This window comes from Spea bombifrons, chromosome 7 (assembly GCF_027358695.1).
Source record: "Spea bombifrons isolate aSpeBom1 chromosome 7, aSpeBom1.2.pri, whole genome shotgun sequence".
In the NCBI taxonomy this organism is placed as follows: Eukaryota; Metazoa; Chordata; class Amphibia; order Anura; family Pelobatidae; genus Spea; species Spea bombifrons.
This window is the reverse complement of record NC_071093.1, coordinates 11,898,783-11,919,210: the sequence shown is the minus strand read 5'-3', so window position 1 is coordinate 11,919,210 and position 20,428 is coordinate 11,898,783. Positions and strand designations below refer to the sequence as shown.

At 39.9% G+C, this 20,428-nt stretch overlaps 1 protein-coding gene across 1 annotated transcript; it reads right to left on the bottom strand.

Moving 5' to 3' along the window:
* Nucleotides 1-423: 423 nt before the first annotated feature.
* CDCA7 (cell division cycle associated 7) lies at nt 424-6,347 on the bottom strand. Its single transcript, XM_053471607.1, has 11 exons — nt 6,239-6,347; nt 5,353-5,448; nt 4,353-4,478; nt 3,861-3,971; nt 2,901-3,113; nt 2,314-2,391; nt 1,667-1,852; nt 1,243-1,383; nt 935-1,084; nt 706-842; nt 424-601 (listed from the first exon to the last, which is right to left on the bottom strand). Exons 1-11 carry the CDS (start codon nt 6,257-6,259, stop codon nt 571-573), a joined length of 1,290 nt encoding a protein of 429 aa, XP_053327582.1. The 5' UTR covers nt 6,260-6,347; the 3' UTR covers nt 424-570.
* Nucleotides 6,348-20,428: the final 14,081 nt, after the last annotated feature.

The window sequence follows — 20,428 nt, the reverse complement described above, 5'->3', positions numbered from 1 at the left end:
TGTACAAGGATGGGATTTCGAAACAACTAGAAATTGTGTTCCTTGTGTGAATGATCAATGAAACAAATTACTTGGTAACTTTCACAGCAATGAGATTTGCCAATTCAAAATTATATACATATATAAAATATTTACAGCTCGTTAAACTAATGCTAACCTTATCTATATAAAGTAAACTTAGATAAAACTCTAATAGGGCCCCTAAGCATAGCATTGCTGGTAGTATACTTGGAATTAAGAGTTACATTATGATTTAAAAGAATGCGCTGCCAACTAACAGCAAGCAGGTTCCTAAGCATTACAGGGACATTGATTTGAAAAAGGTTAGATGTTAAAGCAACAGAATTAAGAAAAAGTGCATACAATGCACATTATCTTTAAGCAAGGGTTTCGGCTTTATGTTACTGGATATGCAGAAAATATTCCAAATGTTTTCATGGCAAACCAGTTCTGATAACAGAAATTACATTTCATTCTCATAAAGCAAACAGAAAAAAAAAAAAAAAAAAAAGATTTAGGCAGGATGCCAGTGTTTGAGAGCGGTATCAGTAATCCTTGTACTGAAGGTGCTTAATCTTCCATTTCAAGTTGCTGTTTCAAGCTGAAAAAAAAAAAAAAAAAAAAAAAAAAAAACACAAATGAGAATTAAAAATTCCGATAACAGGGACATTTTTGGTAACATAAGTATGCATTTTGAGTAAATACCTTTTTAGATAAGCATGGACATTGTCATAGCCATGGTACTTCGCCAGATAAACCAGTACTCCAGTGGCACAGCGACCGTTGCGCTGTCTGCAGAAGCTACAATTACAAATCCCTCTGCAAGGCGGGCAGCGCCATTCCTAAAAAAATAAATAAATGGGAGGGGAACGTCAGGAGCTTTAACATTAGGATTAAATGCAGTTTCCGTAGCCTTTTACATCGTCTAACTTACTGGATCCAGCAGTGCAGTTCTTACATCCTCCCCATACCGGTTTCTTAAGCAAGGGCCACAAAATTGCCCTCTCACGCCCATACAGTCCGGATTACGGCAATTTGTTTTAGTGTCTATCGTCTTTTGGCGGCATTGATGACAAGTTGTTCCCTGGGGAAGCAACGCAGATATTTGTAATTGGCTGGTATTCCACATAAATATTTTAAACTTCATTTTAAGCATTAATTCCAAAACACAACTACAGCTGCAAGCCCAGACAGGAAGAGAAAAAAAGTGCGTGCCCCACACGAAAAAGTTAATATACTCACTGTTGATCTGTTGTACACCTTCTCACGGACATTGCCGCAGATGGCATTGAGTTCTTCTTCAGTGATCTCTTCTACGGGTCGTACAACATGGGCATAAGCCATAGCACTTGGACGGCTGCGCCTCGGCACATAGGCTTCATCCTAAAACAAATTTTACACATTTATTGATATGATTTTCACAGGTTTTGGCTTTGGGACTGTAAGAAGCAAACATTAACACAGTTTGCTAAAAGAATATAAACTCAGCCCCTATACCATGGACCAGCAGCAATGAATGTATTTGTAATGCGATTGAGGGAAACAATAAAATAGCTTGGGTGATATTTTTGATGAATACGTATAAATCTTTATTTTTATTCCAAATGATATAAAACCCTTTGAAAAAACAGTAATGCAACACTTGCACAAACGCTGTTTTACTTGCCTCGTCATCGTCAAAGATTTTTCTTTTCCTCACTAAATAGAAGTGGTCATCTTCCTCATCCTCAGGAGGTGGGCTAGGTGGTCCATCAACGAGGGACCTTGACCTAGTGTGAGGACGGGCGCGTCGGTCAGGATTTTTTCTGGCACACCCACCCGACTGAGGAGTTCTAGGACCTCGTTTCAGTTTCTTAAAAATAAAAATATATATTATATAATACATATAACAAAGAGAAACTATTTTCACAAAGGCTATCGCACAAGCAGCACATATTAGTCTCAAATGTCACCTTAAGGAATGGGAAGTTAAAACTTTTAACCTGTGTGTTCTACAATGGCATGTTCAAAGTACCTTTCCCAGTATATGTGGAGTCACATACATGTAGAAAAATAACAAATCTACTCGTTTACTCATTTTTTGAGTGTGAGAAGGCTCTTATAAGAGCATATCATCTGGACGTGGCTTCTCCCTGCCCAACATTTAAGTGACCAAAGTATATAAAACCAACGCTTTAAGGAGGCATAAATTAAAAAAGATAAGGATCTTGTTTAACGTAGATCAGAGATTTGGTTGCCAACAGATATCTTGATTTGTTGTATAATAACGCCAACTTAAATAAGCTGTCAAAATACTATTGAGACATTACTTACCGGGGCGGAAGGAGAGAATGGATTTTTACTTGAAAAGAAGCCAGGTATGCTGTTCAGTTCAGCCATTAGTTTTGCCAGCTAGACGTTACAGGAAAAGAAAACATCTCAGAAAACAATAATATCAGAAGAGGTTGCTAAAGGCAACTAACCACATAACACAGACTACACAAGAATTGCAGGTTTAACGTAAAAACTGGAAAAGGTGGAAAGGAAAATAAGTTCAACTCTATATACGCCTACTAGATTTACCTCAACCAGGGCATTAGAACATACTGAACGCAATTTAAAGGAAGAAAAAAAAAAAAGTCTAGTTCTCGGTTATGTCTAACACACCAGGTGAGCAACACCTTTAATACTTTTGAACGTTTGAGGAGTAGTAGACATGCTGTAATATAATATCAAGTTTTGTCCTTCAGCAACCTAAACACAATTCTCTTTACAAGCTATATAGCTGCCACTATCCAACGCAACCAAGCCCATCACAAAGATCAAGAAAGGACCATACAAGCTGATGAGAGGGGGGAAAGTCACTTTACACAGCTTTAGACTCTCCTTTAAAGATGCATTCACGTGAGCATTCTACATACCATTTCTTTGTTTTCTTTAATGTTCAAAGCACGTTTCTCTAAGAAATTGGATCCTTTCTCGTCAGAGTCTTCAGAAACTTTCACTTCTTTCTGAGATATGCTCTCTTTTGTGGAGTTCCTCTTGGGTGGAAATTTCAGGGCTACTCTTAGGGGCACATTTCTCTTGGGACGACCTCTCTTTGGCCTCTTATCTTCAGAATCAGACTCAATTTTCTAATACAAAAAATGCATATTAAAACTAAAACCAACTTATTCATTGTTACACATCCAACTTGTCAGTTTTATTGAAGCTGAACCACTAATAACGGAACATTGATATTATAGGTGGCTTTCAGACTTCTAAACTGTATCTAAGCTTCATCTCACAATTCAAGTATAGAGACATGTATGCCCTAGTCAGGGTCGCATGTACAAATCATGCATGTTACGTCCAGACTTTACAGAGTAGAATACTAAAACGACAGTTAACAATTTTTACCTTCTATTGGAATCTGTAACAGGCCTTCAAATAAAAGTTCAAAAACAAAATGAGCTTTTAAGAGATAATGCTCCTTTGGAAGTGAATGTCATGCAATCTGATGGATTTACATGAACAATGTTTCATTACCCAATAGAAGGCTTTAACGGAGAAACATCCCTACATAAACTTCAGTAAGATTGCCTCTAAATGTTTAATTATTCTTTTTGCACATTTTCCCCAACTTAACGACACGGAGCCAAGCGGTCACATGTCATGGGAGCAATCGGAGGCTGCAACTTCCACTAGCACTTTATTAAACAGATTAATTTTAAATAATCTCAATTCCTAGACCTAGCCTGGAACATTGAGCGTCAAGAGTTCTCCCATTCAGTCATTTAATCCCTTTAAAGTCAGACGGTCTCCATATGGGGTTTTAATTTCTTTATTCATTTTCAATGTCAGAGTACTACAATGCGCACGGCTGAAAACCGGTGACTCACCATGACGTCCTGGATTTCAGTCTCTGAAAACCCACAGAACGACTCATTATCCGAATCCTCAGAAAATATTTTAGCCAGTTCTACGGTGGTGCCTTTTCTGAACCTATTCTTCTACAAGAAAAAAAAAATAGTTTTAAAGAAGCAATTTTCCACAAACTGCTCGGAGTGCAAATCACATTTACAAGTGCACTACAAGAGAATAGCTTTTGTTACTAAGAAAATAGCTGAGGTTTACAAATCATTTAAGAGCTGTTATAGCAATCATCAGGCATTTTAGGTTAGGTGACATTTCAAAGGGTAGAATAAGTAGATAATCTACTTCCAACAATTACTACCTAGAAAAGCCAGCGTAAAGCAGAATGAAATTACAGGAGATGGGGTATATTCATAACTGCTGTATAGTAATGTTAGCAAAAGCACGTAGTTCTAATCAAGGCCACATTACTAGCATTTTTATCAGGGAAGTTACATGGCGTCCTCTACTGTGCTTACTGTGTTTGCAAAGTTATCAGAGCCAAAACTGTCACAACTGTCATCGGAGGATGACGACGTTTCCATAGGAATGATATCCACGTTCCGGAAATTTTGGAATTCCTTCCGTTTTGAAAAGTCATTTTTCTGCAGAAGGAAAAAGTACATTTTGAGCAACACAGAAAAGCTGAATATGCAAAGAAAACGCTAACAGTGTATTTGCCCATCAGTAGCTCTCAGTGATCTACGGATACTATCTACGGATCCGCTCCCTGCCGTGAACACAGACCAACAGGATTGTGCGATAACGCTATAAAATGTACATTTATAACGGCCCCTTTTAACTTTGAAAGCTGCTTATATAGCACGTTAGACAAAATGGCCTCACCGACTTGTTTTCATAGATGCGTGGAGACACATCGGCTTTAGATAGAGGGGCAAAAAATATAGCCCACTCCTTAGAAAGGGTCACAAGTACATTAACCCCTACATGTACGGGCTCACAATGCATTGTTTCTAAAGGGTTTAAGAACAACCCATTGTCCTTAAGGGGAAGCCTGAAGTATACAGGCAGCAAGAAGATATTGGCAGAGGGGAGCGGTCATGGGAATGGAAGACAAGCCTGGCAGCAGCACTCATGATGGATTGTAAGGATTGTACAAGGGAGGCCAGCTAAACCAAGTTGCAGTAGTCAAGACGGGAGATCAGTGCAGGCACATAAATGTGAGCTTTGGTGACATCATGTGTCAGGAAGGAGTGAATAAGAGCAATATTTATAGCCACAAGTGAGAGTTTTGGAAATAGAATGAAAGGCAAGCGTAGATGATCACGAGACAACAAGCAGGGCAAGGATAAGGGTTTGGCCACTGACATCGACAGAGACTGTTGAAGGAAAGTTAAGATGATAAACTCAGTCTTAGGGCGCTTTAGTGTTTGATGTCATAACAGAGTCCCAGATTGAGGGTTCTTGGAATCAGTGTAGGGCCCGCGGGTGACATCACACACGCATAACCTGAATTACCTGCAACTCCAGAGCTCGTTTGGCAGCACAGATCTCTTGAAACGAGACCATAACTTTAACACTCTGCATTGCCGCTTGTCTAGCAGAAGAGCGAGTCTAATGGAGGAGAGAGAGAATATCATTAAAGAGGAACATAAAGTCCACTAGAACTCACAGGAGCCAGTTAGGGGAGGAAGAGGATTACTCTAAAGCCACTGAACATTAGCAGCACTATTGATAAGAGGATAGCAGCCTCCTCTTCCTTTGGGGATTTCTTCTATGCTTGATTATATTTTAAAGTCCACTTTAAGATGCTGTGCAGCTCCCTACAGATCTCGGCTTCCATGGTGACACAAGCAACAGTTCTGGGTCCGAGTTGGAGAAACAGAGCAATCACCATGGAGACCGACGCAGTGCATGCTGGCATACACCACGTGGCACTACCTTTATTCGCAATGCATGTAACATTTAGGCGCCAGAAACCCAAACAGTTCATGCGCCTCAACTCCTAGCGCGCAGACTTCGCAGGGACGCGCATCACCTGCCAGGAGCACTTTAACCCCCTACGCACGAGCCCCACGTGGCTTAAACATTCTACTGCAGAAATGCCGTTAACGCCCGAACAAGAAGTGGCTAGTCTCACGAACTGTGCTTTCGTGATTGATTCCGCAGCGCAACTGCATGCATGTCTTTAACAACATGCCAACACGTTCGCGTGTCTCACTGTGATTATCGATACATCCAGATCATACAGTACAGGCCCGGAGTTCGGGGTAAGTCGTGTCATTTAGTTTTCCTGTATAACGTGCAGCACCGTAAAATAATCGAATTGCTACTTTGTGGACTCGTGAGCTGGGTCGTGGGGGGTCCTACCTCTTCCATACTAAAGCAGTTTACAGTCACTCACCTGCAGCTTAAAGGGATCCATAATGTCCTGCACCTCTAGCGACGTCTGAGAGAACGCAGCCCCGAAAGAAAGCCTCAGCAGACCAATTTCCCGCCAAACTCAAAACGCGCCAAAACGCTTTCCCTCTAGGGGCGTGACCAAAACCAAATAAGGTTAAGTGGGTGCCGACGTTACGGTTGCTCTGCAGCGGAGGGGCGGGATTACAGCTGCTCAAGCCGTGTGGAGGGCGGGAGAAGATTTACTGTACGGGGTCCGGGTCTGTGAGAGGCGTAATAACGGCGTTCGGTGTGCACTGTGCTGTCCCCTGTGGCCAAGCTACCTCTGTATGACTGTTCCTCGATGCAGGATTCACGTAGGGTAACCTGCTGTTATATAATGGAGTGGGGCATCGCTCTCAGTATAAGACTCTTAACTCCTTCAAGTTTGGCGCCACTCTCTGATTTATGATGGCGCGAAATGAAAGGAGGTCAAAAGTTTAATGGCTGGAATGTGAGTGCCATGTCTGGGCAAGAACTGGAATACAATGGTCTTTATGCGAAAACTTGTTTTCCAGAAGGATGCTGTAAAAGTGGAGGATGTTTACATTACATTTATTTATAAAGCGCCAGCAGATTCAGTAGTGCTGTTACAATCAATGAGAACAGTTAAAGTCACACACAATAAGAAACGTATTATTTGGTATAAAAGGGGAAGAGGGGTCTGCTTGTGAGCTTACAATCTAGTGGGTGGGTGAGGGGGAAGTGAAGCATTAGGAGAGGACAGCTTGGATGGGGGTGAGTTGATTGGGTCTGGATGATCTCTTGAGATTGTTGTTCATTCACATGGCTTGATTAGGATGCTGGCTGAGAGTGTTAGGAGGAAAGGTTGTACGCGTCTCGAAATAGGTGGGTTTTCAGATGACTTTTGAAAGTCTGACAGGGTGGGACGGTAAATCGACAGAAGGGCTGCTGAGCAGGTGAAATCCTGAATACGGGGTGAGAAGAGGTAATGACAGAGAGATGCAGGTCATGAGAGGAATGAAGAGGGTGGTTAGGGGTGTAGATGAATATAGGGGGTGCAGAGTTATTAAGGGTTTTGTGGGTCAGAAGTTTGCATTTGATTGTGGAGGGTAAAGGGAGCCGGTGCAGCGATTGGCGCACAAAACACAACTTGATTTAATTTTAGAAACCGCGAAAGAGGACCTATTGTTCACCAAAAGAGGCCAGGCGAACTGTGGCGTATGTGCAAAACACAGGAACAATATAGACTTTAATGTTTTTGTTCATATTGCACCTTGCAGCAAAGGACTTTGCATTGGGAACCTGCTTTAACATTTATAACGCAGTAAATCATTCACTTACAATCACGATGTTTACTTTTGTTCATTTCCCCCTGTAGCTTAGACAAAAATCAATAAAACAAATTACCTAATGTAAAAGCAAATACATGTACTTTAGGGTGTACAAATATTCCTAAAAGATAGGAAGGACTAAAGTGCAATAGCTTATTTAAATTTGGTGAAATTATGGGGCTTAACATTAAAACTAAAATTTTTCTATATTAAATAATGTAGACAATGGTGAGGATATGGCATCATGAAACATGTCTATAGATCCCCATAAAAATACCTCTGGTTGTTTAGTTTTGAAAAATATATTTGAGTGTTTAACCCCTTCAGTTCTCCCTATGGACGTACCGGTTCATCCATAAAACGCATCTCAAGAAACCCTTTTTTTAATGCTTTTATTTATTTTATTTTTATAGGCAAATGCTCTGAAAAATACCCCTCGTCTTATAATCGGGGTTGTCTTATAATCAGACCTCAATTAGGTCTGACTAAGATCCAGATCCCCCGCAGCGATGCAGGGGACCAGGATCCTCCTGTGTCCCCCCCCCCACTCACTTACCGGTACTTCTGAGTCCCCGGTGCTTAGTCCAGGCAGCGTGTAGAGCTCTACTCGATTCACGTAGAGCTCTACACGCTGCCTGGAATAAGCACTGGGCAGCGTGTAAAGCTCTACGCGATTCGTGTAGACAACTTCCGCTGCAGCCGGGAGGAGGTGCGGTTAGCGGCGGGGGTTGTCTGTGTCCATCGTGCAGACCTTCACCCGCTTCGGAGATCAGAGTTCCCAGTGATCTCTGACAGCCGGGGAAGGTCTGTGCGATGGATGCAGACAACCCCCGCTGCTAATCGCTCCTCCTCCCGGCTGCAGCGGAAGTTGTCTACGTGAATCGCGTAGAGCTCTACACACTGCCCGACTACGTACCAGGGACTCAGAAGCTCCGGGAAGTTTGGGGGAGGAAGTGTTAAATGGGGGGCATAAGGCATTTCTGGAGGCAGAGTGCTCTGTGAAATGCCTTTTAACCCCCTTAATGCCACTCTGCCTCCAGAAATGCCTTTTAACCCTCTATATGGCAGTCTGCCTCCTGAAATGCCTTATACCTCCCTATATGCCACTCTACCCCATAATATGCCTTTTAACCCCCTAAATGCCAGTGTGGCATATAGGGGTATAAGGCAATTCTGGAGGCAGAGTGGCACATAGTGGGTCAAAAGGCATATCATGGGGCAAAGTGGCGTATAGGGGGTATAAGGCATTTCTGGGGCAGAGTGGCAAGCCATGGGGCAGATGTGCATAACTGGGGGGGCAGGTTTAAAAAAAAAAAAAAAGTGCAGGAAATAATTTCTGTCTACCTTTGAAAGTGATTGGTGGCCAAATAGCTGTATGAAGAATGGCCAAATACCCCTGATACGATAGTCTGGGTTGCCTGCTTTACAGAAATATATATGTTTGTGGGTATTTTTGGTTTATCTGTTTAAGATTAGAGTTGCAATCCCATCATACCTAATGTCAAAATTCTACAGCTTTGTAAAGAATAATGTACACCTTTATAGTATGTTCCCTATAAGTGCTGGGAAAGTATGGAAATTCTATATAAATTAGGTATTTCTGAAATCAAGACACCTGAATTGATAAACTTGGAAGGGGTTTTCCATCGCTTTACCTAATTTTGTGAGGATTCACGGGGGGGAAAAAATAAATAAATAAATATATATATATATATATATATATATTTATATATATATTTGTACCAAAAACCCCTGGGACTGAAGGGGTTAATTTGAAAAAACAGGGTTCCAGGTGAGATATGGACCTGGTGAGTGATCTGCCAAAATTAGAAACCTAGAAAGTGATGACAGATAAGATCCATTCGGCCCATGTAGTCTGCCCAACCTCTGAATGCTTCTGCTTGTTTTTGAGCAGGAATAATATAGAAAGTGCTGTTGTATTATCCACTTGCCAAGTGCCTGATGTCTAAGCTTATCTCTATTTTCATGACCTCAAAACCCCCTGAGATCACATGATCAAAGTTCTCTTATCTTAAGATAAAAAAATGCTCGTTTTTTTTATTTTATATTTTCCTATGTACGCAGATTTGATATGTGTATTTTCTATTCCTTAATGTTCTTTTAATTAGTGTGTGTAACCATGTGACTATGATGTCATTTAGGTGCCAAATTTGAATGCTTCCCACACTATTTAAATGGAGGTCTTTAGAAAAAACAATTTTTGGGGCGAAACGTGTTATTTTTTATTTTTTTTTGCTTTTATTATTTAAAAAAAGCTTTAGATTATTCTTATTTTTGGACGCCATTTTTATCCCGACTTCTATCCTGTTTGTTTTTTTTATCTCACTGGAGCCATTTTCTTAGTGGGGAAATACCACCCATGCTGATGAGGATTGAGCAACCCATTTGTGAGTACCTTTTAATTCTTTAAAGCCTATCCTATTACCACAGTGTACACTAGGTCTTGTATCATTTGTCTCTACATATCCACTCTGAAAACCTGTGACCTAAGTATATTACCGTATTTGCTTGATTATAAGACGACCCTGATTATAAGATGACCCCCCCCAAATCTGAATATTAATTTAGGAAAAAAAGAAACAGCCTGAATATAAGATGACCCTATAGGGAAAAAGTTTTACCAGTAAATGTTAATTCATGTAAACTATCTTTACAGAAATGCCTTATACCCCCTATATTCCACTGTGCCCCATGATATGCCATTGACCCCCTATGTGCCACTCTGCCTCCAGAAAAAATGCCTTATACCCCTATATGCCACTCTGGCATTAAGGGTGTTAAAAGGCATATTATGGGGCAGAGTGGCATATAGGGAGGTTTAAGGCATTTCAGGAGGCAGAGTGGCGTGTAGAGAGTTAAAAGGGCATTCCTGGAGGCAAAGTGGCATTAAGGGGGTTAAAAGGCATTTCATAGAGCACTCTGCCTCCAGAAATGCCTTATGCCCCCCATTTAAACACTCCACCGCCCCCCCCCCAAACTTACTGGTGCTTCTGACTCCCCTGTCATGTAGCCGGGGCAGCGTGTAGATGTCTACGGGATTCGCGTAGACAACTTACGCTGCAGCTGGAAGGAGGTGTGGCTAGGAGCGGGGGTTGTCTGCGTCCATCGCGCAGACCTTCCCCGACTGTCAGAGAATTCACCGCGCCGGTGCCGCACCCGAAGTCTGATCTCTGCCAGCCGGGAAAGGTCTGCGCGATGGATGCAGACAACCCCAGCTGCCAGCCACACCTCCTTCCGGCTGCAGCGTAAGTTGTCTACGCAAATCACGTAGACATCTACACGCTGCCCTGGCTACACATCGGGGACTCAGAAGCACCGGTAAGTGGGGCGTGGGGGGGGGTGACAGGAGGATCCAGGTCTCCTGCAGCTGCGGGGATCTGGATCTTAGTCGTCTCATAGTCAGACCTATTTGAGGTCTGATTATAAGACGACCCCGATTATAAGACGAGAGCTATTTATCAGAGCATTTGCTCCTGAAAAAAATCTTGTCTTATAATCAAGCAAATACGGTATCAGAAGGAGCCACACCCACAAGAACATCTATAGGCGAGGATTATACTGCCCATGCTGTTAAATAGAGCTATATTTCGCTCTACATAGCATGTTTCCTGTTATTATTCACCTTGGCTCCATAAGACATACTGTACTATTTTTAGTTTTTTCTACATTTTACATATATCCATCCTCTAGTTATATTGGAAGACCCTTACAGCCATCATACCCTTAGGTGCGACTGCCACACCCATCCTAAAGATTACGTTGCATTTGTCCACATTAAATACCAGTTGCCGCAGCTCTGACCATATTTCCAATTTACCTAAATCATTTGCTTATTCCTCCAGGAACATCAACCCTATTGCAAATGTTTGTCATCAGCAAAACCTTCTACAATATCGCTAATAATGGGTCCAAGTACAGATCCCTGAGGTACCCCACTGGTAACGAGACCTTGCTCCAAATATACTCTATCGACTACAACCCTCTGTTGTCTGTCACTTATCCATTCTATAACATCCTTCTTAAAAACTGGCGTCCAAAATTGCACTGCATATTCAAGGTGAGGACTCACCATATTTTCAGCTTGTAATTTAATACTCCTCTTTATGCTTGCCAATACCTTACTGGCTTTTGCAACTGCTGACTGGCACTGCACTTTGTTGCTAAGTCTATGGTCTACAATTATACCCAAGCCCTTCATGTTTTGCTTTTCTCAATGCAATGCCCTTTAGAGTGTAAGTTGCACCTTACACTTATCTATATTGAATCTCATCTGCCACTTAGTTACCCAGTCCCCTAGTTTATCCAAATATTCTTACCTAATTTTGTGGGGGAGGGCAGAGTGGCAGCATATCTATTACACTTAGAATTCAAGTGTATATACTCGAGTGTGGCCTATAATTGAGCCAATACGGTACTTACACAGCCATAACATTATGACCACCTGCCTAATATTGTGTAGGTCCCCCTTTTGCCACCAAAACTCCACTAGACCTCTCAAGTTATGCTTTTGTTTCTGGCACCAAGATGTTAGCAGCACATCCTTTGTTTTAGAACCAGCATTAACTTTTTCAGCAACTTGAGCTACAGTAGTTCTTCTTTTGGATTTGACCTCACGGACCAGCCTTCGCCCCGACCACGTGCATCAATGAGCCTTGGCTGCCCTTAGCTGTGGTTTTGGACATACTCTGACCCAGTCGTTTCACCATCACAATTTGGCCCTTGTCAAAGTTCATCAGAACAGGCCACCTTCTTTCAATGCTCTGTGGTCCATTTCTTATGCGATATACCCATTGTAGGCACTTCAGGCGTTGGGTGTTTGCATGTGCACCCTGAAGGTCTGCAGCTGTGCAGCCCCATAAGCAACAAATTGCAATGCACTGTGTGTTCTAACCGCTTTCTATCAGAGCACATCTACAGTAGTTTGTTGGATTTGACCACGCTGGTCAGCCTGTAACCCCCACGTGCGTCAATGACCCTTGGCCGCCCATGACCCTGTCGCCGGTTCACTGCTTTTCGTTCCTTGGACCACGTTTGATAGGTACTGACCACTGCAGACCAGGAACATCCCACAAGATCTGCAGTTTTGGAGGTGCTCTGACAAGGAGGTCTAGCAATCACAATTTGGCCCTTGTCAAAGTCACTTGGATCCTTACACTTGCAATTTTTCCTGCTAACACATGGACTTTGAGGATGAAATGTTCACTTGCTGCCCAATATGTCCCACCCACTGACTGGTGCCATTTTAACAAGGTTGTTAGTGTTCCCTTCCCCTGTCAGTCGTAATGATGTTATGGCTGATCGGTGTACACGCTTGCAGCAACCTAACCTTTGCTGGCTCAGGAGGAGGTAGGCCGGCACCAGTTTTATTGCTCCTTCAAGGTCCTCAGATGCTATGTCTGAGCCTTCATGTTTTAGGCACTAAGACTGGCATTATGTACAGGAGTGGTTGGGGGGGTTGCTGGTGCTAGTGCTAGGGAGACCAGCATTTTGGCAATAGAAAAACAGATATACAAAATATTTGAACAATTAAAACCATGTCTTAAGTCTGATTGTCTTTTAATGTTTTGCTTGCATTTGCAACCAGAATTCAAATCAAATTCATAATATACTGATAGAGTTGCAATAATTGCAGGCCACTGCACTGTATTTTCTGGAGTATTATACTTTTTTTTTTTGGCATTGGGGCAGCCAAAATAGTTTTCTGTTTCTAATATTCCAGATAAAAACAACTAGTGAATTATTACCCATAAATATCTTCTAAATGATTGGTGCATCTAACAATCAGGGGCACCTTACGCTTAAAACTCTTCATATGATCTTTCAAATAATGAGGACTTAAAGCGTCCCTGGTTTGTTTAAACATGCATCACCAACACTGCTGGAAAAATTCAGTGGAAGCAAGCGGTAAGTGACACAGAGGGCCACTGTTGTTCTGACTTTCTATTCTTGTTCCGATTAACCAACAAACTTATAATAAGAAATAAGTAACTGCAGACAGGGCACCATTTTGTCATTTAGTGGTTACTGCCAAACAATTGAACATTTAATTTCAAATGCATGTACCAGTTATCCCAAAGAACCTTTTTAGATTTATATTTAGAGACAATAAAAATGTGATCAAATTGTATTCTGCTTTAATGAGGAAATGGCTATGCTTTTCTTATTAGACAACCTCATGTAGCAGGGATAATGCGCAAGATGTTTCTTCTAAATACAAACCGCCAGATGTTTATTTGTACAGAATTTGATGTAATTGTGGATCTATACAACAGCACACAAGAAAGTGTTATTAAGTTGCACACACTGGCACTAAATTTGTATTTCATTATCCTCTTTGCAAATGCTCAACAGAAAACTTTATGAGAAATATGATGTATTCAAACATGCTTAAGCATTTGGTTTCAGTATTTCTCCCCATGAACTGTAATATTACAAGATATTCTCTTTGTATATTAGCAGATGCTTTCATTGTGTTGACTTTTAGCCAACCTTCAACAACTTTCAAAGATAAAATACACATTTTTTTTTAGCAAGGACTTTTTTAAATTGCACAACCTAGCAGTATCCCTGAGTTTATTAATAATTTTTTGTGACCATGTTTTAAAGTAAAAACCTCCATAAAAGTTTTCAGGGAAGTGGGGACTTTGACTGTTGAATTTCATTTAGTGTGGAACAGGATTGGGACCTATAGTACTGAAAGTGACCCCAGAATAACCAGTTTCCATGCTATCGAGCAGGTAGCATCAGGATATCCCGGGCACAGTACACAGGTGTTTAGTTACAGATGGAAGAAGAGTTCAGCCTTTTATATTGAACTTAAGTGAATTTTTAATTATAATCCTTAAGGAAACATACTGTAGCTAGTAATAGTTATTTCCATTAGTATTGCAACCGAACATTTTTCAAGATATACGTTTATGATGTAATCCTATTTTACTTACACATCTTACCTACCAATTATTTTGTAGGATACCAGCACTATTCCCCCTTTTAAGCAGCAGCCCTATCTTAATAAACAATGTACCTGTACCTATGACATTCAGTTTCATTACTGCATTATACAAAGTGTGCTTTTTTAAATAATTATCAAATCACTTACTATTGTTTGTTTTATCTCAGCTGAAAAGCATGAAATATCATGCAGAGGAAATGTATTATTGTATGCGAGGAATGCATAAGGCTATTTCCATTTGAAGTCTTGTAATGAATGTGCTTGTTACTGCTAATGTGTTTCATATTGTGCACTTGAATATATTAAAATCCTGTGTTTTTTGGTTTTTCTTTTTTTTTAACCCAGACATATATGCTTATTTTTCCCCAAAAATTATACAATGTCAGAAAGTTTGTATAGAAATATACATTTATCTCATGTAACATAAAGTAGCTGATCCAGATGATTGTATTTTCAGAGGAAGCTTTTGTTACCTGGGAACGGTATTAGGACCTATACTTTTTCATATTCTTATTAGCTATATTTTTAACAAAGGTTTTAATAGTAAGGAATGCCTTTTTTTGCAGATTATGCAGAGGTCTGTAACATGTTAGCCATTCCTGGTGGAACATGCCAAATCCCAAATTATTTAATTAAATTTGAATAATGGTTTAGTGTTGATACATCTAAAATAATGCACTTGGGACATAAAAATGCTAAGATAGAATATAACATTGGTGGCTCTGTTCTGTCAGTGTTAGGAGAAGAGAGGGACTTGAGGAGTAATTATTTCTGAGTAAAACTGGTAATGGGTTATGTAGCTAGAGACATTGGTAGCATAAAGAGTTCTGCCACTTTACAGAACTCTGGTCAGACCTCTTCTAGAGTAATGTGTACAGTTCTGGTGATTCCATCTCCAGAAAGATATTAGTATATTGGAGAGAGCTCAAAGGAGGGCTACCGAAATGGTGAATGGGTTGTAGGACAGAAATATCAGGAAAGGTTAAGGGAGCTCAATATATATATAGTTTGGAGGGAAAAAGAGATAAGGGAGGTGTGAGGGAAACCATAAGGAGGGTTATTTCCAAAGAGGATAAATGTTAGAACAAAAGATAATCTAAAACTAGAGGTTCAGAGGCTTAAGTGTAATGCAAGGAAATTGTACTTTAGGGTGGTAGATAAATGAAACGGCCTACCATGAGATGTTGTAGAGGCAAAAACAGTGGGGAATTTTTACATGCGTGGGATAGATCTAAAACTAGATTGTAAGCTTTTAAGAGCAGGGTCCTCTTATCCAGTGGCATCAGCGGGGGGGGGGGGGCAGAGGGGTCCATGGCTGCCCTACATCATGCTGTGACCCACCATGTGCCCCCCCAATTGAAACTTTTTTCTTTATTTTTTTTTGTTTTTGTTTTGTTTTTGTTTGTTTTTTGCAGCCGTGAGGAAGCATTAGCACGGAGGAGAGAGGGACGCCGAGCGGTCGTTCAGGGATACGTTTTCAGCAACCGCTCGGTGCCCCTAACTCTCCTCTGCGAGGCCTCTGTCTTGGTTGCGGTGCCGGCATTTCATGCTGAGTGCTCTGCTCGGTGAGCAGCGAGACACAGGCCTCGCGCTCCCACCACAGGACGTCTGCAAGGTAAGTGAACTACAAAGGGGGAAGAGGGAGAAGGTAGATGGTGAGAAAAGGGGGTAATAAGAATATTGAAATAGAGTCAGAATGAGTGAGAGAATGCATTAATGAATATGCGTAAATAAGTGAGAGAATACATGATTATGTGAATGAATGAAAATGTGTAAATGTGTCTGTGTATATCATAGATGTAGAATTGATTTTTGGAAAGGCAAAGATGGCACAAGCAGGGTGGTTAAGCCTTGGGGACCAAGGTGGCGCAGGCACGGTGTTTATGGGACAAAAGAAGGCACAGGTAGTGTGTTCATGGGACAAAGATGGCGCAGGGTAGGCTGTTTGGGGACAAAGATGGCACGTCCTATGTATGTAATTTGAGTGCTGGTCAGATTCAACATGTGGAATGTTGATGCCAGGGCTGGCTTTGGGGTGTGCAACCTGTGATCTATGCCTGTAATTCAGGGGGGTTTATCTATACCTTTTTTAATGCTGAGTTTTTATGTGAATTCCAATTGATCTATACCTGCAAAACTGGGTTTTTGTGTTATTCGGTTGATCTATATCTGCTATGCTATGTTTCCATACATTATTTATGTATACCTGCAAATACAGGGTTTGTATGTTTTATTCAGTTGATCAATACCTGCAGTGCTGTTTCCATGTATTGTTTGTTTAATCTATACCCTCAGTGCTGAGTGTACATGTGATTTCCAGTTTATCTATACCTGCAATGCTGGGTTTGTGTGTTCTGTTAATCTATACCTGCAATGCTATGTTTCCATACATTATTTATGTATATCTGTAAATACAGCGTTATTCAGTTGATCTATACCTGCTGTTTAAATGTGTTTATTTGATCTATACCTGAACTACAGGGAGTAAGTAAAATAGAGGTGTGGTTTAGTGAATGAGGGAGGGATGATTATGGGGCAGAGGACCTCTGAATGTCACGGTAGGGTCAGAAGGAGGGAAGACTGCACTGACTTTCAGAGTCTTCCTGATCTTCCCCTAATCTGCAGTAAGTGTGGCAAATATTTTTTTTGGTGTGTTGGCAGAGGGAGTGATTTTTTTTTTTTTTCAACATAAAATAGATTGGCAACAGGGTCTAATATATATATCGGAGCAGAGGCTAATATTAAAGAATGAAAAATAACTGCCAATTCAGCTGTTAATTTGAAATCATACTTTAAAGAGATAAGTACACATTGTGTAGTTAAAAATGCATGTCTAACGTGAATATGCATATTAATCCGAACAGAGAGTTGGCTAGCCATCTTTACTGAGCATGACTGGGGTTTGGTTGGCTTTCACTTGCAGCTCATTAGCGCCTTAGCCTGTTTTCAATAAAATGAATTACCAAAGCAACCAAACAAGGAGGATAGTTTTTGTTTTTTTTTAACATATATAAAATAGCTTTTTTTTCACTTAGATCACATTTTCTGTCACATTTAGTGTTGCATGAAGAGGGAAAGTGTAGCATTTGTAGGTTAGAATCTATTACACAATTTAAAACGGCTGGTATTCAACATTTCTTTCTACAATATAAGTAGAGTCCTCTTTACCTAATGTATTAGTTTGTCTGTCAGTTCCAGTTTTGTCATACTCTTTTAAATGTGTACTGTAAGAAGCGCTGTGTAAACTGTTGGTCTTCTGGGGGCATGTACTGTTGTAGCTACCAGCAACCTTATATTTCTGATTTTATTTCCCATATAAGAACCAGTAATAGAACAATCTAAATATTTGAAAAGAATGTCTTGGAAAACACTTAAGGTTGTAAATAACTTTGCACTTATTCTCATCGTGTTTTACATGAAGTGTTGATTGTGCATTTATTGTGTCACTAAACTTACTCAGGTGACAATCAAGACAGGTACAAATAATTTTCTTTTTCAACTCCCAAATTAGTTTCTAACGGGCTTTTACAGTGGATTTCTACAGTAGTACACGGTTCTAATGCATCTTATTACTGTAACTGCTTTTGCATTGATTGCCACCAATCAACATGAAAATAAGCAATAGCATTTCCTTTGAAGATCGGCGACTGATTTGATTACTTATAACCATCTCTGCTTGTATTATTACAATTAGAATGAGCACAAAAGCAGAAAATCATAGCTATGGATGCTCCCATGGATAGATATATTGTTTAAAAGTGGCTTTGGAATTGCATATCTATATTTGAAATATAATGAGTAAGGTTGCCACATGTCTGGTTCTAGTTGGTAAAATGCCAGTGTGTTCCAGCTCCATTAAAGTGTATTGTAAAGGGCCTGGAGCCCAGAAGTTCCTGTCTATTATCTACCATAATCTCCAGCTGCTGACTGCATTTCTGCAGCAGGGCTGTGATTTACAGTACAAAACAACCCCCCCCATACAAACAGATTTCCAATTCTTCATGCTGAAGGGGCACAGCATGTTTAACTGTTTGGTTGCCAAGAGTGCGAACAATACATAAGTAAAGCAATGCATTGGCTCAACCCCACTCTGCTCAAATGGTTAATCATGGATCTTGTTCTATTTTTTTTTTTTTTTTTTTTTTTTTTTAAAAACCCTCTTTGAAATCTATTATCCACAATGTTAAACAGAGACAATAAATATTTGCATGAACTATATAAGGGCCCGTCAGGAAGAAAATAATTCATTTTTTTCAAGAAGTAATTAAAAAAAATAGTTTGAGGGTTTTCGTAAAGACAAATGTAACATGTTACAAAGTTTATTCATTTTCATTTAACGTGTGGAATTGTGGAAATGTATGGTTTTGTATTGGTTTTGTTTTCCTCTGTCTCCCTGCAAGGTATTAGATTTTTGCAACCCCCACTTAACGATGGAGAGAATGTTTGACGACTGTTTGAAGCAGTTATTACTTTCAATTAATTCTAGTAATAAGTAGGGTGATGCCATTGGTTAAGTATTGAGATATTATATACAAGCTGCTGTGAATAGAAGTTACACCGAAATAGAAAGAAAGGTTAAGATCCTTTAATGCATGAGTTCGGCATTTCCAATGCACCGGCTTAACGATGTATAACACGGTTAGTTTCTCTTGTAAAATTATGAAAAAAAGGCTTTAGGGAAAATTCCCGTTTTATGTAACTGATTCAACGTTGTATTATGTAGGGACAACTCATCCCTTCTTTGTCTAAAATGGTCTTTGATAATCCATAGTTAATATAGCTTTTTTTTTTTTTATTTTTTTTTTTTTTTTTATTAAACAGACTAAATACAAATAACATCAATGTAAATGCGCTACATCGGGCATATACTAGCCGATGATACTGATACAGTACCTATTATTAGTTCACAACAAAAACAACAACAACAGAAAAAGAAAAGAGAAAAAAAAAAAAAAAAAAAAAAAAAAAAAAAAAAACAGAAAAAAAAATTCAGGTTGGAGATGGGTACGTGGGAAAAAATATATATAGATGAACTGACATTTTAATAAGAGGTAAGTCTATTTACTAATGATCTGATGCCTGAATTCCGTAAAAAAGAAAAAACATTTTGTAGGGAAAAAAAAAAAAAGAAAAAAAAAAAGAAAAAATTAGAGGAAGCTGATATTAATAAAGTGACATTTAGTTAAGAGGTAAGTGTATTGGTAATCAACTGATGCCTGCCGTCAGTGGAAACATTATTTGGAGACATTTATCCCAAACTTTAGTTTTCTTAACATTAGAAGAGTGAAGTCGAGAAACTTCTCTTTCCATCATAAGTTGGTATTTCACTTGATTTTCTACCTGGGCCCAGTTAAATTCTATATCTTGTTTCCATTGTTTCGCTATTATTCTCTTGACTGCTAAGCATAGGTGTGTTGTTACGTTTAACTGCACAGGAGACAGAGACGGCCAGCCTATGTGTAGCAAAAGTGAAGCTGGGGAGTTAGGCACCTCTATGTTGGCCACTCTTTTAAGGCAGTCAAGAGTTTTTCCCCATAGTTTGGAAACCTTTGAACAGGACCACCAAATATGGAGGTAAGATCCCTCCAGCAGTCCACATCTCCAACACAATCTCGTAGTAGTGTGGTAAATATCCGCCACTCTAGTCGGGACCATATACCACCTATATGCAACCTTAAACTGTGTCTCCAATAAAGATAAATCGTGCACCATAGATGGCAATCTTCTAAACACGCTTAACCAATCCCTTGTTGGTAATGCGGAATTTAGATCTTTTTCCCACCTGACTATATATGATTTTATAGGATTATGTCCTTCTCTATTTCTCATAACTTCCACACATTTAGAGTATAATTTTGACGAGTGTTTAAGGTTAAATAACGATGCC

What these genes read in the sequence shown, in the direction of transcription:
- CDCA7 (XM_053471607.1), bottom strand. Translation starts at nt 6,259, where the DNA reads ATGGATCCCTTTAAGCTGCAG. An exon ending in AACGAGCTCTGGAGTTGCAG is followed by an intron (nt 4,479 to 5,352) that starts GTAATTCAGGTT and finishes TTCCTTCTGCAG; the next exon opens with AAAAATGACTTTTCAAAACG. An exon ending in AAATCTTTGACGATGACGAG is followed by an intron (nt 1,384 to 1,666) that starts GCAAGTAAAACA and finishes AATTTGTTTTAG; the next exon opens with GATGAAGCCTATGTGCCGAG.